Genomic DNA, 19,929 nt, shown 5'->3' with positions numbered 1-19,929 from the left:
TATCAGCATTAAAGTGTAATATATTTTTCTACTAACTGTAAGACAAATATTAGATAAACAAAAGATTATACTTTTTTAATAAAGTAAAAAATCATGGGGACCATTAATTGTCTTTTATTCTGCAATGCTTTAAACATATTATCTTAAGTTAATACAGTGACAGTCTTAAGAAAAATAAATGTTGTAAAACGATTTTTCTTTAAAATTTTCTGAAGTTCAGTAGTCAATATTTGAAGTGGAACAAAGTTTTCCTAAAACCAAAACAATACCCGTTCTTGTCTTTGATGAACTTCAAATGTTGACTACTGTACGTCCTTGTGGCCATCTGCAGCCTGAGCTAACATGTTCATATTACTCACTCACCTCTTTGTCAGGTTTCTTGTTCAGCTGGTCTGTAATAGAGACAGTGAGTGAGAACAGCAGTACAGTAACAGTGATTTATCCCCAGTCTTTCATGATAATCCAGCATTCTCACCCACGCCACCCTCCTGCTGGAAATCTTTAAGAGATACGGTCACTCGTTTGTCCTTCCCCTGCTGATTCTTCTTCTTGTCCTTCTTTCCTCCTGCTTTTGCTTTTGGCGACGCCGTCTCTGTTTTTTCAGCATCCTTGAAAGATTATAACATTACACAATAAAGATCACATACTGCCTAGTTCAAAACAAAATATGAAAACACTAAAGTAAGCATTGAAACCTTGTCCAAACAACTGCAGTTCTCACACTGCATTATATAAGTATTAGAGATCTCCTGACTGCATCCACAAGAGGGGGTAGTTGTATTTTGTCAGAGCCACAAATGAATCTTTACAAGTATGAACATGTAGCACATTGATGTTTTTGCAGCTGACTTGAGAAAGCCAACTTACTGAAATGCTATTTAAACTTACAGTTAATATTATTCTTTTGAGACAAACATTTCTGACTGCTACTAGAGCTTTAACTCTACAAACTCCAAACTCAGCCCGGATCATCAGACTGATCTGACTGGAGTTGCTTTCTTTTCGAACTGATCAGACTGATTTATTTTCCTAAAAATTATGATTAAAACTGGAGAAAATCCCATAGACTTACATTGACAGAATGTTCAAATGAGCCAACACTATTCAAACTCCAACTGTCAAAACTCCCAGAATCCTTTGAGACTCTAATTTCCCTTCTATGTTACATTTCTAATCCATTCAAACGCATTTAAACTAACTTGCTAATCATGCTGGTAACATGCTTATCATACTAACATGCTAGTGACATGCTAACATGCGTGTTTCTAACATGATTAGCATGTTACTAGCGTGTTTTTAGCATGATTCTAGCATGATTAGCATGTTACTAGCATGTTTTAGCATGATTCTAGCATGATTGCCATGTTACTAGCATGTTTTTAACATGATTCTAACATGTTATTAGCATGTTACTTGCATGTTTTAACATGACTCAAGCATGTTATTAGCATGTTACTAGCATGTTTTTAACATGATTCTAGCATGTTATTAGCATGTAGTTTGCATGATTCTAACATAAGCATGTTACTAGCATGTTTTAGCATGATTCTAGCATGTTATTAGCATGTAGTTTGCATGATTCTAGCATGATAAGCATGTTACTAGCATGTTTTTAACATGATTCTAGCATGTTATTAGCATGTTACTAGCATGTTTTAACATGATTCTAGCATGTTATTAGCATGTAGTTTGCATGATTCTAGCATAAGCATGTTACTAGCATGTTTTAGCATGATTCTAGCATGTTATTAGCATGTAGTTTGCATGATTCTAGCATGATAAGCATGTTACTAGCATGTTTTTAACATGATTCTAGCATGATTAGCATGTTACTAGCATGTTTTAACATGATTCTAACATATTATTAGCATGTTACTAGCATGTTTTTAACATGATTCTAGCATGATTAGCATGTTTTTAACATGATTCTAACATGTTATTAGCATGTAGTTTGCATTATTCTAGCATGATAAGCATGTTACTAGCATGTTTTAGCATGATTAACATGTTTTAACATGATTCTAGCATGATTAGCATGATTCGATTCTAACATGATTACCATGTTACTAGCATGTTTAACATGATTCTAACATGTTATTAGCATGTAACTAACATGTTTTTAACATGATTCTAGCATGATTAGCATGTCACTAGCATGTTTTAGCATGATTCTAGCATGATTAGCATGATTCGATTCTAACATGATTACCATGTTTCTAGCATGTTTTAACATGATTCTAGCATGTTATTAGCATGTAGTTCGCATGATTCTAGCATAAGCATGTTACTAGCATGTTTTTAACATGATTCTAGCACGTTATTAGCATGTTACTAGCATGTTTTTAACATGATTCTAGCATAAGCATGTTACTAGCATGTTTTTAACATGATTCTAGCATGTTTTTAACATGATTCTAGCATGTTATTAGCATGTAGTTTGCATGATTCTAGCATGATTAGCATGTTACTAGCATGTTTTAACATGATTCTAGCATATTATTAGCATGATAAGCATGTTACTAGCATGTTTTAGCATGATTAGCATGTTTTAGCATGATTAGCATGATTCGATTCTAACATGATTACCATGTTACTAGCATGTTTTTAACATGATTCTAGCATTTTATTAGCATGTAACTAACATGTTTTAACATGATTCTAGCATGATTAACATGTCACTAGCATGTTTTAACATGATTCTAGCATGATTAGCATGATTCGATTCTAACATGATTACCATGTTACTAGCATGTTTTAACATGATTCTAGCATGTTATTAGCATGTAGTTCGCATGATTCTAGCATGATAAGCATATTACTATCATGATTCTAGCATGATTAGCATGTTACTAGCATGTTGTTAGCATGATTCTAGCATGATTAACATGTTATTAGCATGTAGTTAACATGATTCTAGCATAATCATGTTACTAGCATGATTCTAGAATGATTAGCATGTTACTAGCATGTTTTTAGCATGATTAACATGGTTAGCATTTTATTGGCATGTAGTTTGCATGATTCTAACATGATTAGCATGTTACTAGCATGTTGTTAGCATGATTCTAACATGATTAACATGCTGTTAACATGATTCTAGCATAATCATGTTACTAGCATGATTCTAGAATGATTAGCATGTTACTAGCATGTTTTAGCATGATTAACATGGTTAGCATGTTATTGGCATGTAGTTAACATGTTTCTAGCATGATTTACATGTTACTAACATATAGTTAGCATGATTCTAGAATGATTAGCATGTTACTAGCAAGAGAAGCATATTACTAGCATGATTAACATGTAGTTAACATGATTCTAGCATGATAAGCATGTTACTAGCATGTTTCTAGCATGATTAACATGTTACTAACATATAGTTAAACATGATTCTAGCATGATTAGCATGTTACTAGCATGTTGTTAGTATGATTCTAGCATGATTAACATGTTATTAGCATATAGTTAACATGATTCTAGCATAATCATGTTACTAGCATGATTCTAGAATGATTAACATGTTACTAGCATGTTTTTAGCATGGTTAGCATGTCATTGGCATGTAGTTTGCATGATTCTAGCATGAGAAGCATATTACTAACATGATAAACATGTAGTTAACATGATTCTAGCATGATAAACATGTTACTAGCATGTTTCTAGCATGATTAACATGTTACTAACATATAGTTAGCATGATTCTAGAATGATTAGCATGTTACTAGCATGTTAAGCATGATTTTAACATGGTTAGCATTTTATTAGCATCTAGTTCGCATGATTCTAACATGATTAACAAGTTACTAACATGTTTCTGGCATGAATAGCATGTTAATAACACATTGTTAGTATGTTTCTAGCATGATTAACATGGTTAGCATTTTATTGGCATGTAGTTTGCATGATTCTAACATGATTAGCATGTTACTAGCATGTTGTTAGCATGATTCTAGCATGATTAACATGCTGTTAACATGATTCTAGCATAATCATGTTACTAGCATGATTCTAGAATGATTAGCATGTTACTAGCATGTTTTAGCATGATTAACATGGTTAGCATGTTATTGGCATGTAGTTAACATGTTTCTAGCATGATTAACATGTTACTAACATATAGTTAGCATGATTCTAGAATGATTAGCATGTTACTAGCAAGAGAAGCATATTACTAGCATGATTAACATGTAGTTAACATGATTCTAGCATAAGCATGTTACTAGCATGTTTCTAGCATGATTAACATGTTACTAACATATAGTTAAGCATGATTCTAGCATGATTAGCATGTTACTAGCATGTTGTTAGTATGATTCTAGCATGATTAACATGTTATTAGCATGTAGTTAACATGATTCTAGCATAATCATGTTACTAGCATGATTCTAGAATGATTAACATGTTACTAGCATGTTTTTAGCATGATTAGCATGTCATTGGCATGTAGTTTGCATGATTCTAGCATGAGAAGCATATTACTAACATGATAAACATGTAGTTAACATGATTCTAGCATGATAAACATGTTACTAGCATGTTTCTAGCATGATTAACATGTTACTAACATATAGTTAGCATGATTCTAGAATGATTAGCATGTTACTAGCATGTTAAGCATGATTTTAACATGGTTAGCATGTTATTAGCATCTAGTTCGCATGATTCTAACATGATTAACAAGTTACTAACATGTTTCTGGCATGAATAGCATGTTAATAACACATTGTTAGTATGTTTCTAGCATGATTAACATGTTACTAACATATAGTTAGCATGATTCTAGAATGATTAGCATGTTTCTAACATGTTGTTAGCATGATTCTAGCATGATAAACGTAGTTAACATGATTCTAGCACGATAAGCATGTTACTAGCATGTTTCTAGCATGATTAACATGTTACTAACATATAGTTAACATGATTCTAGAATGATTAGCATGTTACTAGCATGTTAAGCATGATTTTAACACGGTTAGCATGTTATTATCATCTAGTTTGCATGATTCTAACATGATTAACAAGTTACTAACATGTTTCTGGCATGAATCAGTGTTGTTTTCGTCAACGATGACGATGACGAAATCATTTCGTTGACGCCACTTTTTTTTATGACGATAACGAGACGATGACGAGATAAAAATGGCTTGTTGATGACTAAAACATGACGAGACGTGTGTGAGCTTTCGTTGACGAGACGAGAATAGACGAAAATGTTAGTGGGTGGTCCGTCAGACGTTTAAAATGCATGACATTTCTGCTTATTGTGAATGCCAATTAAAACATATATCTGCCGCTAGCGGTTCTCAATTCCAGTCCTCGCGCCCCACCGCTCTGCATATTTTGCATGTCTCTCTTAGTTAACACACCTGATTCAAATAACCAGCTCATTAGAAGTGAACTCCGTGCAGGAACTGTGTTCCGATTGACATGGTCCCTGCACAGTGTTCATTGCTCCCTACTCCCTGAGCGGGGGAAATCTGTTTACTACACTTCGAAACATTCATTCACATATCTGCGCTACGCCACGGCATGCGGCGTCTTCACACACAGATGAAACTTACTAGAGAAGTGTGACGTAAATGCATCTGTAAATAAATACATTTTAAATTACGTCTCAAACGCTTTAATGACCTTCAAATGGAACATATACACTCGCTTCGAACTAATGAATAATGGCGGAATATCCTGTGATGTCCACTTCGAAGGGCAGTAACGTTGGAATAGAACAAACGTCAGAAGCGATACGTGAAACACACAAAATATGCAGAGCGGTGGGGCACGAGGACTGGAATTGAGAACCGCTGTATGGCAAGCCGTTTTAGCATTAAATACTCTTTGTCATACTAGTATGGCAAGCCGTTTTAGCATTCCATCCTTGTTTGTTATTTATGTTTTAAAACATTCCTTCATTATTGTAATTATTGGTGAAAATAGTCGATCTGGAAGCTCACATCGTGTTGAACTATAAATCTGCTATTTTCAGAACTTATAAGTGACACTACCCAACAGCCAAACACTTACAGACCTACATTAATTTGTTAAAAGACTACTTTTTCCCACTTTTTTGACTAAAACTAGACTAAAACCTTTTTGACTTTGTCGACTAAAATTGGACTAAAACTATCACATATAGAACTGACTAAAATTTGACTAAAACTAATAAGCATTTTAGTCCAAAAGACTAAGACTAAATCTAAGATGGTTGTCAAAAACAACACTGGCATGAATAGCATGTTAATAACACATTGTTAGTATGTTTCTAGCATGATTAACATGCTGTTAGCATGTAGTTTGCATGATTCTAACATAAGCATGTTACTAACATGATTCTAGCACGTTGTTGGCATGATTCTAGCATGTTATTAACATGTAGTTTACATGATACTAGAATGATAAACATGTTACTAACATGTTTTTAACATGATTAGCATGTTAGCATGATTCTAAAATGATTAACATGTTATTAGCATGTAGTTAACATGATTCTAGCATGTTTCTGGCATGAAGAGCATGTTACTAACACGTTGTTAGTATGTTTCTAACATGATTAGCATGTTACTAGCGAGTAATTTGTTAATCATGCTAGAAACATGCTAGCGACTTGCTAATCATGCTAGTAACATGCTAGCGACTTGCTAATCATGCTAGTAACATTCTAATCATGATAGTAACATGCTAACAACATGCTAGTATCTATCTATCAATTTCAAGCTTTTAAAACTACTTTAAACTTCAAACTATTTCAGTCTGAAAATGATCAAAATTTATACTTTACACTTTTTTGTTACTAACGAGTAATTTGCTAATCATGCTAACAACATGCTAACCATGCTGTAAACATGCTAATGACTTGTTAATCATGGAGCAACATGTTAGTAACTTGTTAATCATGCTAGCAACATGCTAATGACATGCTAATTATGCTAGTAACCCATTAATCATGCTAGCAACATGTTAGTAACTTGTTAATCATGCTACCAACATGTTAGTAACTTGTTAATCATGCTAGCAACATGCTAATGACATGCTAATTATGCTAGTAACCCGTTTTACCATGCTGTAAATATGCTAATAACTTGTTAATCATGCTACCATGTTAGTAACTTGTTAATCATGCTACCAACATGTTAGTAACTTGTTAATCATGCTAGCAACATGCTAATGACATGCTAATTATGCTAGTAACCCGTTTTACCATGCTGTAAATATGCTAATAACTTGTTAATCATGCTACCATGTTAGTAACTTGTTAATCATGCTAGCAACATGCTAATGACATGCTAATTATGCTAGTAACCCGTTAATCATGCTAGCAACATGTTAGTAACTTGTTAATCATGCTAGCAACATGTTAGTAACTTGTTAATCATGCTAGCAACATGCTAATGACATGCTAATTATGCTAGTAACCCGTTAATCATGCTAGCAACATGCTAATGACATGCTAATCATGTTAGCAACACATTAGTAACTTGTTAATCATGCTAGCAACATGCTAATGACATGCTAATCATGTTAGAAACATGCTAGCAACTTGCTAATCATGCTAGTAACACATTAATCATGATAGAAATGTGCTAACAACATGCTAGTAACTTGCTATCCATCTATCTATCTATCTAACAATCAACTTTAAGCTTTTAAAACTTCTTTAAACTTCAAACTATTTCAGACTGAAAATAATCAAACTTAAAGCTTTCAAACTTTCTGGTCCGGCTTTCTCAAGCCAACTTAAAGTTTGTCTTGACCAACTTTTTTTTTTAATCTAGTTTAAATTGCATTCTGTTCCTCAAATTATTGTATTGCCATAACAAGAATTTTATTCCACTCACAGTAATTTTATATCAATTCTTTTTGCACAGCACTCCACTCACTTTCTTTCTACGGAAATAGAGCAGCCAGGAAATGTCTAGCACTTAATTTTCTGTGCCTAACATCTACTTTTTTGTACCATCCAGCTCTCAATACATTGAGTCTCCTTCTTGAGCATCAGTCAATGCTTTTACTATTTGTAATGGCTGTGTATGAGTCCATGAATTGTCCTCAATGTAAAAAGACAGATCTCAAAATCATGCAGTCATTGTTGGAAAAAGGTCACTGGAAAGCTAAGGAATGAGTGGGACCTGGAGGAATAGCTTTTCAGGACAAAGGGGACTGTCACAAAACATGAAAACAACTGGCACCATTCTACAAATAACTACAGCCAGCATTCAGATTCAAGGGTATGTGAACTTTTGCACAGGGTCATTTATGTTATATATGCATTTTTTTGTGTTCCCTCCTATTTTGTTAGAATCATTAACATTTTGAATATTCTGCAAGGGGCGTGTAAACTTATGAGCAGAACTACTATCACTGTTAAAAGCAGTTTTACTGCTTAATATTGTTGTAGAAACTATGACACATATTTTTTACTACTCTTTATGAATAGAAAGTTTCATTTTTTTAATAGATTTTTTGTAGTATTTTAGAGTGTTTTGTAGTATGTCATGCTGTCAACTTCCCTGATTTAATTTATAATGTATATTATATTATTTTTTTATATTTTTGGGTAGACATCAAAGCATGGAAAAATGTGTAACAAAAAAAATAATTCAATTCTTTAAAAATTCCTTTATACATTTAATAATTTGGTATAATCTTTTATTATCCCATGTTATTTTCTTTTCATTATAATTATTTCATTTTTGGGGCATGACATTGCACTAATTTTTATGTCTACAAAAAAAAAAAAAAAAAAAGAATAAGAATAATAAACTAAATTCATACAAACTTGAATATAATTCTATGATTTTTCTTTTAAACTGTATATTATATTTTTGGGGTAGATATAAAAGCATTTTATGATATGAAAAATATTGTATTAATGTATATAAACATTAATTAATATTTAAAAATTGCTTCTCTGAGTCAAAATCATGTGATAAAAAGGACAATTAAAAAACAAAATAGGAAATTATACGACAAACGATTTAGCAGATTGTGTGCGAAATGATTTTAAATTATTAGATAATTTGACCTTTTAATTTAAGTTCAGGTCCCTTTTTTATAATAAATGAAAAAAGTTCATATTAAAAATATATTTGAAACATCTGAAAATGATTAAGATGTTATTAATGCGATTAGTAATAAGTGTACTTTTGACTTTGATGGTTAAACAACATGACATGACGTTAAATTTAGTCATTAAGTTGGCTTGAGAAAGCCACTTCACTTTCTGATCAGGCTTTTTCAAGCCAACTTTGTCTTGACAAACTTTTTTATCTAGTTAAAATTAATCGTCTTTTGGTGTGGTACCTTTTTATGTTGCTCAAATTCCAGTTTACTGAGTATCAAGGCCTTCTCCAGATCCGCCTCATACAACTCACTGGTCAGCTGGGACAAACACAAACATGAAGATGTTTGCATAAAGAAGGAGAGAAATGGGCCATGTGAAAGTCAAATTCTGAGGTTCAGTGAGTAAGGTGTACCTGTTCGTCTCTCTGTTTCCACTCCTGCCAGCCCTCCTGGGGCTTGGAGCCCTGTTTGACTGCTGCTGGGTTGATCAGATCATTGGCTAAATTCTGCAGCGTGAGTGTGGAGGGAGGTGCTGCTGACCTCTGAGGGATCTTCTTAAAAGCAAGACATCTGAGCTGCAGTGTGCAACGACAAACACTCTTTGTTAGCAGGCATTTAGCTGATGCTTTACCCAATACAACTTCAACCCAAAACAGAACTACTACAACACGCCACCCTCTACGCCTGTACGGATGTTATGAACATCAACTCTGTTTCACCATCAGTGCTAGATCCACAAACAAACATGGGGCCCAACAGACAGAAAGATACAGTCAGGTTCATATATATTTGGACACTGACAATTTTCATAATTTCAGCTCTGTATGGCACTAGAATAGATTTAAAATGAAACAATCAAGATGAAATTGAAGTACAGACTTTAAGCTTTAATTCAAGGGGTTGAACAAAAATATAACATCAAATACTAGGGAATTACAAACATTTTTAAACGCAGATCGCCCATTTTCAGTGGCTCAGAAGTAATTGTACAAATAAACAACCATAAATAAAAAGTTTGTTTTTAATATTTTGGTTAGAATCATTTGCAGGCAATGACTGTCGATCACACCAAACGCGTCTTTTAGTTCTAAAAACGCGAGGCGCACAGCACAGCCTTTTTTTGGTGACTTTTAAAAAAAAAAAAAAGAGCAGTTTGCTGCGTTTTTTTTTATGTTGCTAAGCAACGACCAAAACATCTGTCCTGTCAGTCAGATCAAAGGATTATAGCGCCAGCGCTCTAAAATCTTTGGTTTTTGCTGTTAAGTAAACTGTCATATTAGCAGAAAACCTAAAAAATACAGCTCTGGGTTACCCACGACAGACACCAAAAGTTTCTCCTCGATTTCTTGCAGTCTCCGGACTTTTTAAGCAACGGTAAACTTTCGTCACCACAACAGAAGGCCCGCCTCTCCATTCATTCGATTGGACAATGGAAAAGAACGCGAATGACGTTGGCCGTTTTTCCGCTCAGAGTTGCTTTTTTTTCAACTTCAGGCGCTCAGAGCGCTTCTGCAAAAACGCGAGGCGCAGCAGGCGGCGAAAACGCGAGGCGCCCGGGGCGCATAAGCAGCGCGCAGAGCGCTCACTGCCAACAGAAAACCATTCAAAAAAGGTGCCTCTCACTGCAAAAACGCGTTCGGTGTGATCGGGGCCTTAAAGTCCCCCTGAAATCAAAATGAAAGTTTTTTGGCTTTTAGTATGAATATATTAGCCTTAAGGTTATCTAGAAGCTAGTATGCTGCAAAACAAAGACAAAATTCGCTTTTACAAGATATGGGCATTCAAAACTTACAGTCTCGTCACTTCCGCCAATATGAATCAAGGATTTGGATGATATCACCGTGCACTTCAGTTTCTCATCAAACGTTCTGTCCAATCAAATGCTCTCTAGAGTCCGTAATGTCCCGCCCCCTACACAGAGACGCATTAACCCGGAGCAGATCATATGCGCTCATATGTGCGGACGGCATGTATTAAATTACACAGCCTCAGCATGATTATGATCACTATTTCGTTTTAGCAAGTTTCATATTGAATCTGTGGGGTAATTTATTAGTCTGTGGCTGTCATAAGCTTACAAATGCGGCTTTACTGAGCTCAACGGCTCTTGCCCGAGCAGATATTAATGGAACGCTATTGGCTATTCAAAATTAGTGGGCGGGGCTGGGCGATATGTTTTTGTTTCAGTTAAAAGTACGCCACCACATAGAAGAACGCTGCGTGTTTCAAGGCACTTCAGTGGACCTTTAAAGGATTAGTTCACTTTCAGAACAAACATTTACAGATAATGTACTCACCCCCTTGTCATCCATGATGTTTATGTCTTTCTTTCTTCAGTCGTAAAGAAATTATGTTTCTTGAGGAAAACATTTCAGGATTTCTCTCCATATAATGGATACGTGTGGTGCCCCTGAGTTTGAACTTCCAAAATCCAGTTTAAATGCAGCTTCAAAGGGCTCTAAACAATCCCAGCCGAGGAAGAAAGGTCTTATCTAGCAAAACGATTGGTTAATTTCAAAACAATTCGACAATTTATATACTTTTTAACCTCAAATGCATGTCTTGTCTCGTCTCTGCGATGCGCAGTCTGTGTGATCTGTGTGAATACAGTTAGGGTATGTTGAACAACATACAGAGTATATATAGAGTAGGGGTGTGCAAAGCAGCCGGTATTTGTATCTGTATTTGTTGAGGGGGGAAAAGTATTTGTATTTGTATTTGTATTCGAGTAAAATTCAAAATAGGTGTAAAATCCTGTTTTGTTTTTTTTGTGCGTTACACTTATAATTTACGTTATAGTGTAAGTATTCTTTAATTATATCCATTATAATAATTATGTATATGCAATATTGGTTGATGTTTTTGAACACGTAACAAGGAAAGGCATTGAAAAGAAAATAACATAACAGCCATTACCTCATCCATGGTTAAACCAACAACTAATAAAATACCATTGTGAACATTATGAACCCCACCACCGCTGAACAGACAGAATAAAAACAAATAATACTTCAAAGAACTGTTCTTCTTCTGAATGAACTTCTTTCCCGTGGCGTCTGCCGTTGCTAAGCAACCATGACCTGATCGCTCAATGAAGACTCGGAAGCTTCAGCAAAGCATAATTAGATTTCCAGCATTAAAAATCGCTTGCAGTAGCTCTGCTATTAAATTTATTTTAAAATGGTTATTCCTGTACAGATATGATAAGCTGTTCCTCCAACTTGGCTGTTTGTCAATGTTATTAAGGGAAAGGGTGAAGCTGATTGGTTGGTTCTGGTCACATGACCTGCGCTGCGCTTGTGGCATTCTGAAAAGTTGAGATGTATTTATCTGGATGCGTCGCTTCCATTATGAGCGCGCATACCGCGTGTCTACATGTGAAACAACGAACTTGAGCGCGCATGTGAACGGCCTCTAATGGAATAATCTCCCGATCAAACTCTGCTTCCCAAAAGCTATAAACTGCCTCCAGAACCCAGTTAAGGTACAAAAATCTATTCAACAAAAATAGTGATGCAGTGAAGTCTTTTTTCACCCAGCCGAGTCTTCTCTGTTGCTGTGTGTAGCAGCCTGTGTCAGTCACCTCTTTTAACCCCACCCCCCGACTCCTGAATGTCACTCACTCACGCGGACATGCACTGACTGCGGTCTCACGAGGAAACGCAGCTTTCTGATATAAAGTTTTTCTTATTCCTGAATACAAATATTTTTTAAAGTATTTGTTCGAAATAAGTATTCATAAAAAACACGCTATTTGTGCCTTTCCGAATACCGTATTCGGGTTCGGCTCCACCCCCAATATAGAGTACATAAATTGTGAATTTGTTTAAAAAAATAACCAATCGTTTTGCTCGATTAGTCCCTTCTTTCTCAGCTGGGATCCTTAAGAGCCTTTTGAAGCTGCGTTTAAACTGCATTTTGGAAGTTCAAACTTGGGGGCACCACACATATCCATTATATGGAGAGAAATCCTGAAATGTTTTCTTCAAAAAACAATTTCTTTACAACTGACAAAAGAAAGACATTAACATCTTGGATGACAAGGGGGTGAGTAGTACATTATCTGCAAATTTTTGTTCTGGAAGTGAACTAATACTTTAAAGGGGTCATCGGATGCCCATTTTCCACAAGTTAATATGATGCTTTAGGGCAGGGCTATTCAATTGGCGGCCCGCGGGCCCAATCCGGCCCGCCAATCATCTTTGTCCGGCCCGAGGGAGAAGTACGCGCAACTGGCTTGAATTGTTTTGGCACTAATTAGTTTGTCCACTAGGCGGCAACGCTGGCCCGGGCCAGCCAAAAAAGAAAAGCAAGAGAGCCAAGAACAACAACAATCTACCGGAGACCGCAACATCAATAGACGGCAGATTTAATAAGCACTTGTTGGGCTCCAGACTGCGACCAAATGGTAGGGCTGGGCAATTTGGCTTAGAATCAAAATCTCGATTAATTGAACATTTTAACCCGATTACGATTAATGAACGATTATTTTATTTATTAATAAAATTATATTTAATTATATTTATATGATATTTATTTTTTTGCCCTCATAGTTCACTGACAAGTTTTGTACAGTAAATATGCTCACATATTACAAGCGAGAGATTTTTGGATGAAGGGTGCATTACTTGATTTTAAAATAATTGAAGGAAACACACAATCTACGATCTGATTATTAATTGAACATCAGTGTTGAACAACTGAAATTAAAGCAAGCATTGCTTAAAACGAAAAGTCACATTTTTCTTAAATTAGTGAAAATAAATAACTTGCACTATTGGAAACAAAATAATTAATTTTCAATGTTTTTCATATTAAAAGTAGAAAATAAGCAGTATCTCCTCTAAATAAAATTACCCTTGTTTACTGTATAAATACTGTTTAAGCTCTCCATCGACATGTCGGTGGAATAACGGAACGGAGCGCTTGTGTTTTTTAAAGGGAAAGTAATTGAAATAATCTTCATGGAAAAATTGTAACGATTATAGGTTCTGAATGTCGATTTCGATTATTTTTCGATTAATCGCCCAGCCCTACCAAATGGTCACATTTTTCTGCCGGTGCGACTAAATTTTGTGAGGGGTCGCACTGGCGCGACCACCGCGTTGTTCAACTCATAAGCGCTACTGTTTCTGATTCATATGAGAAACATAAAACGGCAAACGAAACGAAAGAGAAACCAAAGCGCGCCACGTTTGAGCTGCGCAGCGCGGACCGTTTATCAGCTCGGCCCGCAACGTTAACACGCTTGTCCGAGCTCAGAACAGCCGGGAACCAAAGTTGATTTCGCAACACTGTAACTGCACAGTGCTGCGAGATCCAGTGAGAAGTGTTTGAATTCGCACAGAATGAATTAAGGTTGCTGCAAAATCTATTGAGAATAAATCAAATTCTGTTATAAACAGAATGAGGTATGTCAGAAAACCAGAAGTAACGGCAACTTAAGCATAGTTGAATGTTATTACAGATTGTACAACCTTTTGAAAGAGAAATTCAAGACTTTCAAACATTTTGCACAACCATTTCCAGCACGTAAAGCTCTTATAATCCAATGTTATTTGGATGGCCAAATAACTGAATGTTATTTTGATGGCCAAAGTATACTTTGTGGTAAACAAACACTAATGTAAAAAAATTAAAATACATCAAATCACAATTATATCCAGTATATTGCAATAATAATCTGTGTAGTTTACGCATAAACAATTTATAGTTCATGTGTAGATATTTAAATAAAAAAAAGGAAAATCATCTAAATTAAAAGTTGTTATATATTTCAGAGCCTATTAAATGTTGAAAATATTGGCTTTCAATTATACTGTAATGTTGAATGGACATAATTAATATGTAAAACTGAGAGAAAATTCATTTAATAAAGACACCAGTACCAGTATTGATATCAATACTTGATTAATAATAGGCTACTTGGTAAAAAAAAAAAAAAAAAAAAATGCCATTAAACACATATGTGACCCTGGACCACAAAACCAGTCTTAAGTCGCTGGGGTATATTTGTAGCAATAGCCAAAAATACATAGCATGGGTCAAAATTATTGATTCTTCTTTTATGCCAAAAATCATTAGGAAATTAAGTAAAGATCATGTTCCATGAAGATTTTTTGTAAAATTCCTACTATAAATATATCAAAGTGTAATTTTTGATTAGTAATATGCATTGTTAAGAACTTAATTTGGACAACTTTAAAGGTGATTTTCTCAGTATTTTGATTTTTTTGCATCCTCAGATTCCAGATTTTCAAATAGATGTATATCGGCCAAATATTGTCCTATCTTAACAAACCATATATCAATTGAAAGCTTATTTATTGAGCTTTCATATGATGTATATATCACAGTTTTGTAAAATGAAACCTTATGACTGGTTTTGTGGTCCAGGGTCACATATTTAAAATATACTTTGTTGTTTCTACCTTAATTTGGAGGTCCAGTGTGAAATTCTGACTATAGAAATATGCGATTAATCACGATTAATTACAGAAAAACGCGTGATTTTTTTTAAATTGATTGACAGACAGCACTAATGTTAACCTTTTATAGATGTTGGTGTTGTAATATTAGTTGATTTTAGTGCATTTCAATTTAATTGTATAGCCCCCCCTAGAAAGAGATCGGGACGGCCCCCATCCCATTGGCCCCCTTCAAATTTTCAGCTCGATAATTGGCCCTCAAATGAATCTAATTGAATAGCCCTGCTTTAGGGTCCTAATAAAAAGTTTGTAATATACTTTGATTAAAAATTCTCTATGGTAGTGTAAAACACCCCCACTAATTTTACCTGGTAAAAATGCCTCTGTTCTCAGCAAGCGATATCAGTACCTGGCCCTTTAAATGATATGAACCTCTGCTCACCCCGCCTTTCAGTTCTGTGGGGTGTTGCCTAGACAACAGTTGTGGGTATAGTTGCATAGTTTGGGAAAAAATGGCACTGGGGGGGCTTTGAAGACACTGTACAACCCCATCCATTTTAAATTTAATTTAAAAACCGGAGTTGGAACCGAAACAAGATGACACCCGCAGAGAAGTTCGGCAATTAAAGCTTATACAGGACCTGTCTGATTGGTTAGTAAACTTAATGTCACTTTGATTTATCTTTGTATCTGGCAGAGTAGAGTACTGAGAGAGATACGAACGCGATGTGTTTACTGAGGTAACGTTATAGCTGATTGAATGAGAGCAAAAAAGTGATCGGTTAACATAACTTACCCCGTCCTAATATTGAAATACATAAATGTGAGTGTTATGGTCTTTACTTATATGCAGTTGCGGGCTGTAAACACTTTTGCAGGTATTGCGTTAACGTTACCATTCTTAATGTAGTTATAACTGATCCAAAACGATTTAAAATAATTGTACATGACATCTTAATCATTAACAGACACCATTTTAAACCATCTATAGATAATTTAGGTTATGATTATTCGCGAATAATTTCAGAAAAATGTGTGATTGATTAGTTTTTTTTTTTTTCATCAACTGACAGCACTAATAGACAGATAGATAGATAGATAGATAGATAGATAGATAGATAGATAGATAGATCATTTTTATAGACAGTAATAATGTGTTAGGTTATTTAGGTTATGATTAATCACGATTAAATTCAGAAAAATGTGTGATTAATTAGCAATTTTTTTTAATCAACTGACAGCACTAATAGACAGACAGACAGACAGACAGACAGATAGATAGATAGATAGATAGATAGATAGATAGATAGATAGATAGATAGATAGATAGATAGATAGATAAGATAGATAGAGGTGGAGAAAGTTACTTTTAAAAATACTGCATTAAAATATTTACTCCCTAAATAAGTAACTAACTGCTTTTAGTTAATTTTTATAGACAGTTATGTGTAAGGTTATTTAGGTTACGATTAATCGCAATTAATTTCAGAAAAATGTGTGATTAATTTGTTAATTTTTTTTTATAAAGCACTACTAGATAGATACATAGATTTTCACCTCATTGGCTTCAAGCTGCTGCTGTTCCCTCTTTCGTCTTCTCTTCTCTTTCTTTTTGTCGTTAGTTTGGTTGGTCTTCCCGTTGGGAGATTTCCCCGAGCGGGGCTTCCGTGCTCCACGACCCGCCTTGGGCTTCCCTGCTTCCGAATCGGAGTCCGAATCCGAGTCGATTTGCAGCAAGGCGAAGCGGGACGCTGTGGTGGGCACTGTGATCACTGCTGATGCCATCCTGAATCTGACAACCACAAGATCGAAACTTTAGCCTGATTCACATCAATTCACTGTATCAATATCATTATTTCGGTGCTGGTGTGAACACTAATTTACAGTGATTCGTAGCATACAAAAATCAGTGCTAAATATACACAGAGGAGAAACTCTTTGCTTATCTTGTAGCACAATAAACTGATAGAAACAAATACAACTAGCTTTAATTTAGATTGGAAATCACAAATCCGTTTGATGTAAGTTAAAGTTATAACGTTAAGCACTTGGTAATTAGAAAGTGTAACGTTAGTAAATAACCGATTGTTGTTGTATTGGTGGACGTAACGCTAACGTTAGCTGAACAACATATCGTTCACGTTATATATTATAGGCTCTTTTAAAACACACGAACTGCCTAAATATACTGTAGTTTTAATGATCACATCATTTCATACCCCAAATGTTGCTAACGTTAGCTTAGACTTTTTTTTAGCTCGCCAGTGCTCAACACAAGTAAGGTTACGTTATCAAACGCGTGCTATCTCTGTCATTTTCCTGAACGTGTTTAATGCTATTCAGCACCTCCCCGTGTAAACCTACCGGAATTTTAATCGCAGACGCCGTTAAAATCAACTAAACAAACTTTCACGTGTTTAGGACTGTCGGTATCCTCAGCTTCGAGCAAGTAGAAACTGCAAAAAATAGACGAGAGTATGGCGGCCTGAACGGACACAAAAGGTTCAATGGTATCATTGGGTGGAAAATTTTGTGGAGGAATAGCTGAGAAATGGGTTTATTTAGTTATACTTACTTTAGGTGGCGCTCTGCGGCTCACGAAGCTGATTTTTAATTCAGTCACATCAACTATCGAAATATTTTTTTGTCGAACTTACGACATTTCTGTCATAAAACGTATAATCATTTAGTTATATAAACGTATATACTTGTTATACATTAAAAATACATTTCGCAGAAATCTATATAGACTTGTTTTCATACAATGTGTGTGATTGGTCTATCCTACTCAGCGATGAGAAAAGCAACACATATCACGTGATAACATCAACAAATAATTCAGCAGCGGTCTGGAAAATAATTTACGCCTTAATAATGGCAATGACAAACTATAACGCATCCAATTTAAAATATCACAAAAAGTTAAAACAGATTAAAACGAATCCAACTAACCAATTAGAAACGCCGTTCATGACAAAGCCCCGCCCATCTCGGTGTGTTTCATGCCTAGCGGCATTCTATTCTACCCACTTATTTTATAGGCCCGTCTGTAAAGTAGTCAATTTGTCAGAAGCGTTTTAAAAAAAGATGTACGAGTACGAGTTCTACTGTGTCATCAGTGTATTTGTCAATCATGGTTCCTGCTGTTCATGCTTTTTAATCACCCTAGATTTAAAAACTGGGCGTATAAAGTTTAAACCATCAAACCATAACATTTGTTCCTCCCTCATGTAACGAGTGAATGTTTACAGTCGTTCTTTGTTAGTCTGTCTAGAGCTTTGGACTATATTTTTATATTTTTTCTCTTATCTTCCGTGAGAAGGCACTCCCTCACACACACATATATATATATATATATATATATTATATATATATATATATATATATATATATATATAGCCTATATATATATAGCCTATATATACAGTGTTGGGGTAACGCATTACAAATACGCAAATTACGTAATAATATTACTTTTCCAAGTAACTAGTAAAGTAACGCATTACTTTTTAATTGACAAGAAAATATCTGAGTTACTTTTTCAAATAAGCTAAACACCAGTTACCTTTTCTCCCATTTATTGATTAATGTTGAGAAAAATTGTGAGTAAGACGTTACTTTTGTTCTACAATAAATGTGAACATGCATTAATTCATCTCATTCACTAAAAAAAAAAACAGATACAATGTTCCTCAAACTGAATAAAAACAGTGAAATTCAACGCAAACCTGCTATAATTACATTTGTTAAATAATACGACTATCCTTTATGCATTTAATCCCATTATATTAACCAATGTCTTTGCTGCCGACCTTCAATGATCCAATTCATCCATAATAATAAGCAAAAATTACTCAAGATAATCATTTGTTTTCCTTTTTTTATTGCTGAAGAGTTGACATTTTTTCTTCTGCAGTTTACTGTACAGACGGGAATTTACTTTTCTCTGCGTCTGAGGCTTTTGGTGTTAAAAGGCTTTTACATTTTCCAAAAAAATAACTTTTTATATTAAAAACAAACAAGCAAGCCCTGCCCAGATTTAAAAAGTAATGCAAAAGTAACATAATGCATACTTTCCATAAAAAGTAACTAAGTAATGTAATTAATTACTTTTTTAGGGGAGTAACTCAATATTGTAATGCGTTACTTTTAAAAGTAACTTTCCCCAACACTGTGTATATATATATATATATATATATATATATATATATATATATATATATACTCCCTAACATTGAAGATACAAGCTCTAAGCATCATCTTTTCACTCCAAAAATTATTTATTGGTATGTTAATATGTTTTCAAGGAGGGTTCCTCAGTCAATCGTTTTTTTGTTTTTTTTTTACATTAAGAAGGATGAAGTGTCACGAGAGATTAAGGATGAGGTCTGGGTCCAGATGCAGGTAGGTATCTTTAATATAATTAAACAAACAAAACAAAACC

At 34.6% G+C, this 19,929-nt stretch overlaps 1 protein-coding gene across 1 annotated transcript in view; it reads right to left on the bottom strand.

The window, feature by feature from the left end:
• The window catches only part of LOC141287215 (G kinase-anchoring protein 1-like), a 28,637-nt gene extending 10,648 nt beyond the window's left edge, over nucleotides 1-17,989 (bottom strand). Inside the window, exons 1-6 of the mRNA XM_073819348.1 lie at nucleotides 17,850-17,989; nucleotides 17,043-17,277; nucleotides 9,471-9,632; nucleotides 9,298-9,375; nucleotides 476-608; nucleotides 364-392 (exon numbers count right to left, since the gene is read on the bottom strand). Of these exons, the coding sequence (XP_073675449.1) occupies nucleotides 364-392; nucleotides 476-608; nucleotides 9,298-9,375; nucleotides 9,471-9,632; nucleotides 17,043-17,270 (630 nt within the window). The 5' untranslated portion in view covers nucleotides 17,271-17,277; nucleotides 17,850-17,989. The remainder of the gene's footprint in view (nucleotides 1-363; nucleotides 393-475; nucleotides 609-9,297; nucleotides 9,376-9,470; nucleotides 9,633-17,042; nucleotides 17,278-17,849) is intronic.
• Between the last annotated feature and the right edge of the window lie 1,940 nt (nucleotides 17,990-19,929).

The sequence above is a fragment of the Garra rufa genome, chromosome 15 (assembly GCF_049309525.1).
Source record: "Garra rufa chromosome 15, GarRuf1.0, whole genome shotgun sequence".
Lineage (NCBI taxonomy): Eukaryota > Metazoa > Chordata > Actinopteri > Cypriniformes > Cyprinidae > Garra > Garra rufa.
This window is presented reverse-complemented; position numbering and strand designations above follow the sequence as displayed.